Below are 14,857 nucleotides of genomic sequence, written 5' to 3' on the forward strand. Positions count from 1 at the left end.
GCCATTGTGTAACTGTCATCCTCCAGGCCTGCTAGGCTGAGATTAATAAATACTGCACAACTCATGTTATTAGCCACAAATGCATCATTGCGGGCAGTCCGGGGATTTCAAGGTTATTTTGTTCTGGTGTTACCATTTTAGGTTTTCTCTGCAAGTTTCTTTAGCCCTATAATACTCTGCTCCATCATTTAGCAGGGGAATCATTCTGTTAAGAGTCAAATTCAACAATAGGTCTCCCATTTTAGTGCTTGACTTCTCATAAGCATGTGGATTATGCAGCAAATGATCTCTGCTCTCTAGGGTTAGATTAAACATATCAAAACAAAGATCCTTCCCTTACTTGTGATTGTCATAATAATCTTTACTGCTACCTTGCCCCCTAGGAGTCAGTCTCCTAAATGTATATTGTTAGAACCTGAAGTTAAAATCTGTTCTTTCCTCTGTAATCCTGTTCTTTTTTACATATAGATCTTTTGAAAGTAGTACATCGACAGGAGATTATCAGCTTGTACTCTTAACAGATATATTTTTGTGCAATAGCATATAAACTAGCCTCTCATTTTAAACAAATATATTATTTTAGAATGCCACTTATGCAGTGATAATTTAATATATCATTGTAACATGACCATTCAAAAAGGTTTTGGATGCAGTCTGTTCTGTGATAATTATCTGTCTTGAAATTCCACTTTTTATTATGTTGATGATTGAACCGAGCAAGTATTTGTTGCTTTCTGTTTGACTGTCGCCATTGTAAATATGCAATTTGCTTATTTGCTTGTTTGTATTCAGCCAATGTTCAATTTCTTCACTTTTATTCAGAATCCAGGTGAATGACCTGATTGTGGAAGTGGATGGAATCAGTCTGGTTGGTGTGACCCAGAGCTTTGCCGCCTCAGTCCTTAGGAACACAAAAGGAACAGTCAGGTAATAATGCACGTGGTCGTGGAAAAGGTACTGGAACAGCTAGATTTTGAAAAATAAGTCTCCTGGGTTTCTGCAGTTCTCACACTGAAACTCCAACAGACACAATGGAGTAAATATTTGGTGACCTTTATCGCAGAGGGAACAGAAGTTAAGAGGTTAATGCAAACTTATAAACTGCCAGCAGTTAGAAAGTTTGTGTTGCCTTCTGTATACCTCAGGAGAATGAGAGATTTAGATTGTATTGCCAACTTAAGTGTGGAACATGATGTAGTTGTGTCTAATGTACTGAGCACATGATTCTATTCCAAAGGTTGAAAGGTTATATAATATATCCTTCCAAGCATTTTTCTTATTGTCAACTCAGTTTTACAATCATACAAAGTTCATTTCCGTGATGTTATTGATGTTTCAGTAAAATCCCACTACTTCCATTTTGAGTAGGTGAACTCCCTGGCTTCAAACCTCATAAAACTGTTTGATTTGGCCATCAGATTTTTACTGTTTCTTCAACTACAGGTAGGGTCTTGCACATATCTTGATGCTCATCCAAAGTTGTCTTATCCCTTCTTGTACACTGGATTCCTCACCTATCTTTCATTTGACAGATGGTCCATTCCTGCTTTTGTTTTAAGTTATAATAATAATCTTGAGAACTTGATGTAGAGAAGCTAACGCACCTGATGTGCAATGCCACTTTGACCCAGGCTGGGAGCTAGTTTCCTTTCTTCAGTACATCAAATGCCAGTGCCAAACTTGTACTAGAGGACAAGAGTAAATTGTAGTCTTGATGAGTATCATGCCAGGTACAACAGATTATTAAGAAGGCAAACGAATGTTGACCTTCATTGCTAGATGGATTGAATTCAAGAGCAGGGAGGTCATGCTGCAACTATACAGGGTACTGGTGAGGCCGCACCTGGAGTACTGTGTGCATTTCTGGTCTCCATACTTGAGGAAGGATATACTGGCTTTGGAGGCAGTGCAGAATGAGGTTCACCAGGTTGATTCCAGGGATGAAGGGGTTAACCTATGAGGAGAGATTGAGTCGCCTGGGACTATACTCACATACAAAATTTTGAAAGAGATAGATAAGATAGAAGTAGGAAAGTTGTTTCCATTGGTAGTTGAGACTAGAACTAGGGGACATTGCCTCAAGACTCAGGTGAGAAGATTTAGAACGGAGAAGAAGAGAAACTATTTTTCCCAAAGAGTGGTGAACCTTTGGAATTCTCTGCCCAGGGAAGTAGTTGAGGCTTCCTCACTAAATATATTTAAGAAACAGTTAGATAGATTTTTACATAGTAGGGGAATTAAGGGTTATGGGGAGAAGGCAGGTAGATGGAGCTGAGTTTATGGACAGATCAGCCATGATCTTATTGAATGGCGGGGCAGGCTCGATGGGTCAGATGGCCTACTCCTGATCCTATTTCTTATGTTCTTATGACATATTGGAAACTTTTGTACAAAGAGTATTTGCATGTTAATTCATTGTTTTCTTGGCTAATCTTTGAGAGAAGCAATAAGCTAATAGCGCTTTAAAATAGAGAAATGCACCTCAATCAGGATTTCACTACATTCACAGTGTTAGCAGTATAATGTAGCGTGAAAGGATTAGCACAGGCTTTAGATATTCTTCTAAGTGGAAATAAAATACTATTGACTTGAATAGCAAAGAGATCTAAGCACCCGTTTATAAAAATAGTCGCAAGATCCTTTTAGAATGTAATTATCCAACAATTGAACATACTTGTCATGAATTTCATCTCAGTAGTTTATTCATTTCTAAGCCATATTAATATAAACATTCCCTTACCGGGAAGTTCATTCTTGGTCCATTGTGCTAAATGCTCCGTAAAAGGGCAGCTGGTTAATGTGATCTGCCTCTGGAGTTCCATTCAATAGAGCTGGATGAAAATCTGGAGAGCTATTGCACGTAGAATGTCCTTCGTAATACCTTGGAGTCCCAGGGCTTGCTGCCCATGGAAGTTGAAGGTTGAAGAAGGGAGAGTGGACATCGTGTGAAGAAAGTACAGAGCACCAAACCTATAGAAGCCACAGGAAATGAAGCCAGAGGAAGGAGTTCTGCAGGAGAAGTATCTTGGTACATGATGTGGACAAGCCTTGTTTACTTTTGATAACATATACTCCCAAAGGTGCCAAGAATTCTAGTCATTCCATCTACAAGTATTTCTTTGCATCATACAGTTCTCTCCATTGTGCCAGTCAACTAACCTATCAGTAGTTTTAAACTTCTGAGTGGGCTGAGATTGAGAGGTGGGTGGCCAATGTGGTCAATATACCATGTCTGAGGTCATATTTCTCTTAGGTAAAGGGAAGCCCCACTTATGGCTACATAAATTCTGTGGTTGTATCAATGTTTGGTACCTCTACCAACTGCCTATAGCTTTGATACCCTTGCAGGCATTCTTGCAGAAAATTGACACCCTGCTTTTAATTGATGTGGTACACAAATGTATTCAACTCTTTACTGGTTGAAGTGATTGTTCTAAATTCTCCCTGCATTATCCTGTCCTGGTGGCATCCGTTAGTCTCGCAAGACCATGGATCTGCGCCTGGAAAGTCTTGCTTCAGTCTGTGTTAGAGACCAGCATTGTAAATAAGGGCTTTATGGAAGCTTTTTGCGGCATGATGTGGGGTGGTGGTAATCCTTCTCCACTTTCAACTCCTCACATGCTATATTAATAATATATAAAAATAGCAAGTTTGCTCAAGAACCTTGTAATGAAAACATAGCAGTAGCATTTCCATTATTGTGCTGAAATCAGCAACATCTCTTGCCCCATCATGCCAGTAAATTCAAAATTGTCCATCATCAATCTTCCATTCCTCCACAACAGGATTTTAAACATCTGTACACCGAGAAAGTAGTCTTCAGCCACCCCCAAACAACCTTGTTCGTGCCATTTTCCCCTTCAGCTTGTCTTTGTCCTCTCATTCTGTCAATTACCTACTTTCATGAAACTCTCAGCTTCCCTTTCACACAATCTTTATCTGCTCCTCATCTCCCTGTCTTGTACTTCCTCATCACTCACTGACCTCCAGTTGTGCTGATGTTCCATTCTTCCTCTAGTCGATGGTTCCATCCTCTGCTCTCACACTTTCGCTTCGACACTGTTAACCCATTTTTCTTCTTACCCTTTTCTTCTTCACCCTACTCCCTCTTCCTCTTCCCTCTTCACTCATTCACTTTCTCCTCCTCCCCACTCCTCAAGCACTAACCTTCTCATGATTCCTTCTTCTCACTCCTAACACTCCTCCCTTCTCTTTCCTCTCCACAGATCTCCTCTAACGTCAGCAGTTCCCTTTCTTCCTCAATTCTCTGTACTCTCCAGCTTCTGCACTGAATCTGCAAAAGGGGTCTTGACTTCACTTATGAGAGGGATGTGGGATAAGAACAGTGAGGCATTGATACATGCAGTGTGAACCTCTGGAATGTAAAGTAGCAGCTTCAGAAACAATCTGGCTTGGCTCTTGATCTGAAAACTTCACATTGTTCCATGGCTTATTTTAGCAATGCACAGGAAATCCCAAAGGAGCAGTAGTGCATTAAATAGCAAAGCAGTTCAGGTTTAAGCATGCTCTCCACTGAAAACTGTTTTGGATGAAAAACTGCATTTCAGAGGAAACATAATACAGTTCATGAAAAAAAAGGCCAGGAAGTAGACATTTTGGAAATAGATGTTAATTAATGGAAAATATTCTGTGCTTACAAGTATAACTGGTGCGAGATTACAATAACCTTGAAATGAGCCATTTCTAATGATTGTGTGAAACAAAGCCTATAAATTACAGATCTATCCAGCAAACACAGTTTAACGGCAGGACTTCTTGTAACAATAGTGACAGTAGCAACTTGTACCTACAGGGCAGTTTTAATATTAGAAATATCCCAAAGTTTTGTACGATGCAAGATAAATTTAAAATGGATACTCAACCAAGGCAGATGTTAGTAAAGGTTTGGAAAAAGAAATTACAGGGTGTATTTAGATAAAGGTTTTAAATAAAGTAAAGGGGAGATAAAAGGTTTTCAGCAAGAAATTCAAATGTATTGAGATAGGGGAGTGGAAGATCAGGGTCAATGTTAATAAAAGAAAGGGAGGTGTATAATCTTGAGTTCACTTGGGCTCTAAAGTCACCAAAAGAGCTATAGAAGCAACACACACTAAATGCTGGAGGAACTCAGCAGGCCAGGCAGCAGCTGTGGAAAAGATGAAAGGTTTTGGGCCTGAAACGTTGACCATTTACTCTTTTTCATAGATGTTGTCTGACCTCCTGAGTTCCTCCAGCATTTTGTGTGTATTGTTTGGATTTCCAGCATCTACAGATTCTGTTGTTTGTGAAAGGAGAAATAGATATTCCTGAGGCTTTTCAACTGGGGATCTCTGGAGGTCTGGTCAGTTTAATTGCACAGCCCTAATTACTGGCATCTCTCTCCTTATGCGTGAGAGAAACTTCAGAGAATGAGGATTAATTTGTCATAACTCTCCCTGATGCCACTGAAACCATTAATGGGACGTGAACATTGCTGGCAAGGTCAGTGTTTATTGACTGTCTCTAATTGGTCTTGAGAAGGTGGTGACAGGCTGCAGTCCGAGTGATGAGGCTTGTCCCACAGTGCGTTAGGAAGTTTCAGGGTTTCGACTCAGTAACAATAAATGACCATAGGGCAAGATGTTCCCACTGTATCAAAGAGAACCTTTGAGGTGATTGGTGGCGCTGCCAATCGTGTGGGCTCTTCCATACTTCCTGGCTTCAAGCTTCCTCAGGGTCATTAGAATTGTACTTAACCAAGTAAGTGGAGATGCTTTGGTGAGTGAGAAGGTGAATCTTTTTGCACCTCCCGCCCTTCACATATCCTTTGTCACAGACATGGACATTGTGCACCTAATGGCCTCCTTGTGCCCTAAAACTTCCTATGATAATGCATTGCTCTGGAAATCATATGCTGACAGGAAAATTCAAGTCATGTGACATCATCTGATGTTTTGTGTTCTGATACTTTTTTCAGCAAATTTCCCACCCTTATTAGCTTCAATAACCCATAATTCAAGGCATTTTTAATTTCTTTAGCTGTCAAGATGTAAATATGGGAATGCTAATTAAAAGCACATTTTAGAAATGAAATTCCAAAATTAAAATAGATAGCAATCTTAAATTAAAATTCTGCATTTCATGTATTGAACATTAAGGCATTAAAGCAGATGGTAGAAATCACTCTGTGATATTGGAGTTGGGGGTGAAGGAAAGATATTTTTCATCTCCCATTGTTCAATGTTCTACATTTTTTTACAGAATCCCAGTTGTTGCCAGTGTGGAGATTCACTGTGAGGAAAAATCCTGTCGAATCAGATATGCAATTTAAACACGAAACTATCAGCGTTGCATTGAAGATCATGATCAATTGATTTTGTTTAATTGCCTACATTTAGTGATGTACAGTAAATCTTCCTCCAAATAAAATACTTGACAGAAAGATAGTGTTCAACGAAGAATGGGTAATTGAATTATTGGTTTTTTAAGGTTCATAGTAAAACATAACTTTACCCTACTCTTTAAAGTTTTTGATTTGCTGGTTTTCTTTTTTTTTGGTATGTTTGTTCTTTTTTAGTCATAGTCGTACTTTATTGATCCCGGGGGAAATTGGTTTTCGTTACAGTTGCACCATAAATAATTAAATAGTAATAGAACCATAAATAGTTAAATAGTAATATGTAAATTATGCCAGTAAATGAAGAAATAAGTCCAGGACCAGCCTATTGGCTCAGGGTGTCTGACCCTCCAAGGGAGGAGTTGTAAAGTTTGATGGCCACAGGCAGGAATGACTTCCTATGACGCTCTGTGCTGCATCTCGGTGGAATGAGTCTCTGGCTGAATGTACTCCTGTGCCCAACCAGTACATTATGTAGTGGATGGGAGACATTGACCAAGATGGCATGCAACTTGGACAGCATCCTCTTTTCAGACACCACCGTCAGAGATTCCAGTTCCATCCCCACAACAGCACTGGCCTTACGAATGAGTTTGTTGATTCTGTTGGTGTCTGCTAACCTCAGCCTGCTGCCCCAGCACACAACAGCAAACATGATCGCACTGGCCACCACAGACTCGTAGAACATCCTCAGCGTCGTCCAGCAAATATTAAAAGACCTCAGTCTCCTCAGGAAATAGAGACGGCTCTGACCCTTCTTGTAGACAGCCTCAGTGTTCTTTGACCAGTCCAGTTTATTGTCAATTCGTATCCCCAGGTATTTGTAATCCTCCACCATGTCCACACTGACCCCCTGGATGGAAACAGAGGTCACCGGTACCTTAGCTCTCCTCAGGTCTACCACCAGCTCCTTAGTCTTTTACACATTAAGCTGCAGATAATTCTGCTCACACCATGTGACAAAGTTTCCTACCGTAGCCCTGTACTCAGCCTCATCTCCCTTGCCGATGCATCCAACTATGGCAGAGTCATCAGAAAACTTCTGAAGATGACAAGACTCTGTGCAGTAGTTGAAGTCCGAGGTGTAAATGGTGAAGAGAAAGGGAGACAAGACAGTCCCCTGTGGAGCCCCACTGTGGACTAGTTTAGTACATCTGTTAAAATGATTGTACATATCTTTTCGAGATAATGTGAATTGAGACTATGTCAAACTGTTACACTCTAAGTAGCTATACTGTAACACAACACATAATGATGACAGACGATAGAACTATTTTGTAGAGTTTCATTTTCTGGATCAGGTAGGCAAAGACAGTATCTCTGGTGGATGAGACCAGGGTCACCATGAGGACAAGTTATAGTCACCCATCCAGTGGATTAATGGGGGCAGTTAGAGATTAGAAAAAAAAGAAGAAAGCTATGAGATAAGGATAATAGAATGTGAAAATGCAGACAAAGGAAAGTGGAAAGATCAGAAACTGCTAAGAGAGAAAAAGTACTGAAGAAAGTCACTGATAGATGACTTAGAGCAGAAATAGTTCTGATACGAACAAAGAAAGTCAGTTATGTCAAGTTGTAGAATGTGATATTGAATCTGTAAGGTTGCTGTGTCCTTTTGAAAGATCCTTTCCTCTACCATCTTAGAATCAGCATGTTTTCTCTTTTTCCTGATTCTGACAAAAGGACTTTGATTCGAAATGTTAACTCTGTTTCTCTTTTCTACTATTAACTGATCTGAGTATTTCCGGTGCTTTCCGTTTTTATGATAAACGGAATGTGATTTAAAAAAAATGTGAACAGATCTTTATGTTATAATACTTACCTCACAATTCTTTCTGGCTCATGGCTCAGAACAGAAATTAAAGAATTTTTTTTCTAATCAATCAACTTAAGCCAGTTACAAGCTATGCAGTGTCAGGAAAGTATACTTAAAGTAACTGTTTTCAATTCAAGCATGACAGCATAATAGATTCAATTCATGCAATGTGCATTTAAAATTAAATTTTAAATATTTTCAGTTTCAGGAGAGAATAGTGAAGTATCTTCTATTGCTCTGAAACAATAAATCATTGGTCTGCTGATTGTGAATGGAAATATAATTTAAACAATGCTGAAAACAGCAAGCAGCAATTTTTCCACTTATTTATTATTAAAATCCACACCTGAATGAAGTGCTAGAATAGTCTTGCTGATGCTTAAAATAGAACATGTAAATAATTGATGGCAAGTTGTGAAACTAGTGTGGAACACCTGTGGCTTCAGGGAACAGGTGCCAAGACGTTTTGGTCTGTCAGGATGAATGGTCTCTTGTCTTCTGCATTTTTTGCAGTTCTCTATCTTTTGAAGAAGTTAATATGAAGCTACCAATATGTTATCAGATGTGTAGAATTTCTCCTGATAACGCAGGATGTTTTTGTGCTGAGATTTCAATCTCCATTTTAAATTTTGTGAACAAGAGTTTTTTTAAAAAAGTTTCCAAATCTCACTGACCTCGTTGCCATGATGTATTGGAGAATTCACTCTTACGCCTATCCTACACTCAGATAGCCAATTCCCTACCCAAACAGGTGGTCAGCTGACAGGATTAGAAAGATGAAAGTTTGCAGGAGGCTGCACTGTGGAGTAGAGGAATTGCCCCTGCCACTTGGAGCTGGGAAAATAGGAACTCTCCAGCTGTGGACAGTGAAAAAATAAAAAAGCTAGCTTGCGACAGTGGATCTTCCCATGTGACAGGTCTCTTTTACTCCATATGTTCAGATTTAGCAGTGGGAGGTACAAACTGATCTCCCAGAATGGCTGTAAGAAAAGGAAAAGTGAGCAAAGGTGAGATGGGCTTCTAAACTTGGTTTTCCCTGAAAGTCCTTGAAACTCAAATAGTTATTAGAAGTTCTACAAGCAACCCATTGAATTCTCATATATAATGAATGAGAATATGAAGGTCTATTCATTTCTATAGGCCAGTGTTCCCCTGAATACTCTTTAACTTGGTTTTTGTCCACTGGCCAAGTTTTAGATCAAATGACACCTTCATCAATCCCCACCATCAAATTACTGCCAAACTGCAATTTCAGTGCTATCAAAACCCCAGGACTTTTGACTAGTGCACCCACACCATTAGACTAAGTCCAGGAGAGATGAACTCAACCTGTCCTCCCCTGTGTTTCTGAAATACCTCACCTGGTTATTCCATGTATGGACATTTTTGGAAATATCCATACATGGAATAATGTACTTTGTTAATGTACTGGTTTATAAATGAAAGGGTCATCATTTTATTAATGCTGAACATTTTGAAATTCATTTCCCAATGTTTGTAGAAAAGACCCAGAATACTGTGTACAGCTATAAATGTTTATGTTCAGTCTCTGTTAAAGAGTAGCCTTGCTGCTTAGTATTGGCAGCTCAATAATAATAAAATGGCAAACTTAATTTATTTCAAGTTAATAAACAAAGTTGACGTTATTAATGAGAATCATGAAACTACTGGTTTGTCTAAAGAAACAACTGGTAAATCTGCTGTCTTTGAGTCAGTCCATATGTGGCTTCAGACTGATAAAAATATGGCCCAGAAAGCTGTTCAGATACAGCAAAACCTCTTTCAAAATATATGTCAATAAAGTTGGAAGTATTACAACAATTGGAAGTACCAAGTTTGAATATTCCAGTAGACATTCCAAAGTTCTTTTCACTTGGAGGTGTACAAAAATTAAGAGAGCAGAGAGAGGGTGAACAGCTGGAGGTCATGGTACATATTGGCACCAACAAAAGGGATGAAATCCTGAAGAGAGAATATAGGGAGATTGATAGAAAGCTGAAAAGGAGGATCTCCAGGGTAATAATCTCTGGGTTGCTGCCTGTGAGGGTCAGAAAAGGATGAAAGTGTGGCTGAAGAATTGGTGCAGGGGGCAAGGTTTCAGGTTTCTGGATCATTGAGATCTCTTCTGGGGAAGGCATGACTTGTACAAAAGGTCCGGCTACGCCTGAACTTGAGGGGGCATCAATATCCTTGCAGGCAGGTTTGCTAGAGCTGTTGGGGAGGGTTTAAACTAAATTGGTAGGGGGTGGAAACTAAAATAAGGCTGAGGATGGGGCATTTGATACACAAGTAGACAAAATATGTATAGAGACTAACAAAGGACAGGCAGATGATAAAGCAAAATTGCAGTCAGTGGGATGAGTTGAAGTGCAACATGGGGGCTAAATTGAAAATGTTAATGAAAACAGGATTGAAGGTGTTATATTTGAATGCATGTAGAATATGGAAGAAGGTAGATGATCTTGTAGTGCAGTTGAAGATTGGCGGGTATGACGTTGTGGGCATCACCAAGTCATGGTTGAAAGAAGATTATAGTTGGGAGTTTAACATCCAAGGATAAACATTGTATTGAAAGGACAGGCAGGTAGGCAGAAAAAATGGGATGGCTCTGTTGGTAAAAAATGAAATCAAATCCCCTGAAATAGTTGACATGGGATCGGAAGCTGTAGAATCCTTGTGGGTAGAGTTAAGGAACTGCAAAGGTAAGAAGACCCTGATGGGAGTTCTACATAGGCCTCGAGCAGCAGACAGGAGGTAGAAAGGGCATGTAAAAAGTGCAATGAATATGATAGTCATGGGGGATTGCAGTATGCAGGTTTATTAGAAAAATCAGGTTGGTGCTGGATCCCAAGGGAGGGAATTTGTAGAATGCCTACAAGATGGCCTTTTAGAGCAGCTTATGGTTGGGTCCACTGGGGAAAAGGTAGCTCTGGATTGGATTTTGTAAAATGAATCAGATTTGATCAGGGAGCTTAAGGAAAAGGAGACCTTTGGAGACAGTGATCATAATATGATAGAGTATGCAGTTTGAGAGGGAGAAGCTAAAGTCAGATGTTACAGTACAGTAAAGGGTTTTACAGAGGCATGAGAGAGGAGCTGGCTAAAGTTGTTTGGAAGAGGGCACTGACAAGGATGATGACAGAACAGCAATGGCAGGAGTTTCTGGGTGCAATTCAGAAGGTGCAGGGTAGATACATCCCAAAGAAGAAGTATTCAAAAGGGGAGATGACATAACTGGCTGACAAAGGAAGTCAAAGGCAACAACAAAGCAAAAGAGAGAGCATATAATAGAGCAAAAGTTAGTGTGAAGCTGGAGGATTGAGAAGCTTTTGAAAACCAACTGAAGACAACTAAGAAAGCAATAATGGGAAAAAGATAAAATATGAAGCTAAGCTAGCCAATAATATATAAGATGAAATCATTATTTTTCAAATGTATAAAGAGTAAAAGAGGTGAGAGTAGATGTCGGACCACTGGAAAATGATGCTGAAGAGGTAGTAATGGGAGACAAAGAAATGGCAGGTAAACTTAATAATCATTTTGTGCCATTCTTCACTGTGGAAGACACTATTAGTCTGCTAGAAATGCAAGAGTGTCGAGGGCAGAAGTGAGTGTCATTGCTTTTACTAAGGAGAAGGTGCTTGGGAAGCTGAAAGGTCTGAAGGTAGATAAGTCACCTGGATCAGATGGACTGCACCTCTGAGTTCTGAAAGAGGTATCTGAAGAGACTGTGGATACATTAGTAATGATTTTTCTAGCATCAGTAGACTCTGGAATAGTTCTGGAGGACTGGAAAAATGCGAATGTCACTCCACTCTTCAAGAGGGGAGAGAGGCACAAAAAAGGAAATTATAGGTCAGTTAGCCTGACTTCAGCGGTTGATAAGATCTTGTTGCCCATTATTAAGGCTGAAGTTTCAGGGTATTTGGAGGCACATGATAAAATAGGCCAAAGTCAGCAACGGGGAATCCTGCTTGCCAAACCTGTTGGAATTCTTTGAGGAAATAACAGGTAGGATAGACAGAGAGTCAGTAGATGTTGTTTTGTTGGATTTTCAGAAGGCCTTTGACATGGTGCCGCACATGAAGCTAGTTAACAAGATAAGATTCCATGGTTTTACAGTAAAGATACTTGCATGGATTAGCTCAGGGGTCCCCAACCTTTTTTGCATCGCGGACTGGTTTAATATTGACAATATTCTTGCGGACCGGCCAACGGGAGGGGCGGTGTTCAAGTTCAACGGTGCGTGACAGGGAATAAGGAAAGGTGCAGCTGACTCATATCGTTTCATATCGCCAAATCATATTGTTTCCTTGCGGCCCGGTAGCACATGCTCGCGATCTGGTGGATGGGGACCACTGGATTAGCTGACTGGCAGGAGGCAAAGTGTGGGAATAAAGAGGGCCTTTTCTAGTTGGCTGCCGGTGACTAGTTCCTTGACAATAATTTGGATGAAGGAATCGATGACTTTGTCACCAGCTTTGCGGACGATATGAAAATAGGTGGGGAGGCAGGTAGTGTTGAGGTAGAAGGATGGAGACAGATTATGAGGATGGGCAAAGAAGTGCTAGATGGAATATAGTGTAGGGAAATGTATGCCTATGTACTTTGTAAGAAGGAATAAAGGCATAGACTATTTTCTAATTGGGGGAAAAAGTTCAAAAATCAGATGTGCAAAGGGACTTGGGAGTCCCAAGTGCAGGATTCCCTAAAGGTTAACTTGCAGGATGAGTGAGTGGTAAGGAAGGCAAACGCAATGTTAGCAGTCATTTCGAGAGGACTAGGATATAAAAGCAAGGATGTAATGCTGAAGTACTATAAGGCATTGGTCAGACCGCACTTGGAGTATTGTGAGCAGATTAGGGCCCCTTATCTCAGAAAAGGTGTGTTGACATTGAAAAGGGTCCAGCGGAGGTTCACAAGAGTGGTTGTGGAAATGAAAGGGTTAATATATGAGGAGCATTTGATGGCTCTGGGCCTGTACTTGCTGGAGGTTAGGAGAATGTGGGTGGATCTCATTGAAACCTATTGAATATTGAAAGGTTTAGATAGAGTAGATGTGGAGAGAATGTTTCCTATAGTAGGGAGTCTAGAACCAGATAGCACAGTTGCAGAATAGCAGAACGTCCATTTAAAACAGAGATGGGAGGAATTTCTTTAGCAAGAGAGTGGTGAATCTGTGGAATTCATTGCCACAGGAGGCTGTGGAGGCCAAGCCATTTGGATATATTTGAAGCAGAGATTGATAGGTTCTTGATTAGTCAGGACCTCAAAGGTTATGGGTGAAAGCAGGAGAATAGGATTGAGAAGGATAATGAATCAGCCAGGATGGAATGGCAGAGCAGACTCAATGGGCCAAATAGCCTAATTCTGCTCCTATGTCTTATAGTCTTATGTTCAGTCTCAAAGGCAAATCATGGAACAGGATGGTACAGTAATGCTTTCCGCCCGCAACTTACGTTCTTGGATACGTCATCAGAAGATGGCAGCACAGTGGCATTAGAATTCCACAACACTTAATCTAAACCTCATTAAACAAGGTGAAACATCAGCAACGATACCATGCTGGTTATCACCTTCTGCCCAATCTCAGTTTTTGAATTTCAATTGAAGAGTCACTTAGGGTGGTGAGAGAATAGATGTAATTTAGGTAAGGAATTTCATTATTTGTCAGCATGAGTGGCATCACTGTGACTGCACTCCACAGGGTAGTGTACCTGTGGCCAGCTTCAGCTGCTAAATCAGTGACATATTTTTCCATCATTGTGTCAGAAGTGCGTTATTTAACTGACGATTAACCAACATTCAACATCATTTGCAGTATATCTGGTTATGTGCCCATTTGCAGCATAGCCAATGTAGCTTTCAGGCTTGGATAGTTAAGTAGCAAGTAATATTTGTACCACACAAGCTCTACACGTGGGCCATCTCCAGGAAGAGTCTAACACCTTCCTTTTAACATTTAACTAGATTACTATTGTCAGATCACCAGCTATCAATATCTTGTTGATTGCTATTGACCAGAAGTTTTACTGTGCCAGCTACATTGATTCTGTGGCTGAAATAAAAGTCAGAAGTTAAGTATGCTGCAACCCATGACGAATCTCCTGACTCCCCGAAGCAATTGTATTGTTGCAAATTACAAATTAGGGTTTGTAAAACCCATCAAAATTTTGAGTGCAGCTTCGACAATGTTCAAGAAAATCTGTACTATTCAGGACAAAGTAGCTGTTTGGTTGGCATGTAATGTCTTTTCCTAATCATTCACAATTATAATACTGACAGACTGTCTGCACCATCCACAGAATAAATAAGGGGAATTGGTTTTCTTCAGTATTGCTTTTCAAACTTCACAAACTTTACATGCAAAAGAATAAAAGCAGCAGGTAGATTTCATCCTGATTGAGAAATATGCTGGCATTCTTTCATCATTGTTGAGTTGAAATTCTGGAAATCCCAAACTACCTCACAAGAAAGACCATTGCAATTCAAAATGGAGGCTCAGCACCACTTTGCAAGTGCAGTTAGGAATTCCCAAGAAATGCTGTCCTTCCTGATATTGTGCAGTTGAATAGGTATAAAAATGAGCGGTTGTTTCTTGAAAGAATGTGGAAATAATTTGCAACAGCTAGAAACAGCCCCTCACAGCAATTACGCTGGGTTTT

The 14,857-nt window shown here is 40.0% G+C and overlaps 1 protein-coding gene across 3 annotated transcripts in view; it reads left to right on the top strand.

The window, feature by feature from the left end:
- LOC134340455 (neurabin-2-like) overlaps positions 1-14,857 on the top strand; it is a 257,627-nt gene that overhangs the window by 170,090 nt on the left and 72,680 nt on the right. For all 3 annotated transcript variants that reach the window (XM_063037745.1, XM_063037743.1, XM_063037744.1), the window contains exon 5: positions 823-927. In XM_063037745.1, the coding sequence (XP_062893815.1) occupies positions 823-927 (105 nt within the window). The remainder of the gene's footprint in view (positions 1-822; positions 928-14,857) is intronic.

Source organism: Mobula hypostoma, chromosome X1 (genome assembly GCF_963921235.1).
Source record: "Mobula hypostoma chromosome X1, sMobHyp1.1, whole genome shotgun sequence".
Taxonomy (NCBI): domain Eukaryota; kingdom Metazoa; phylum Chordata; class Chondrichthyes; order Myliobatiformes; family Myliobatidae; genus Mobula; species Mobula hypostoma.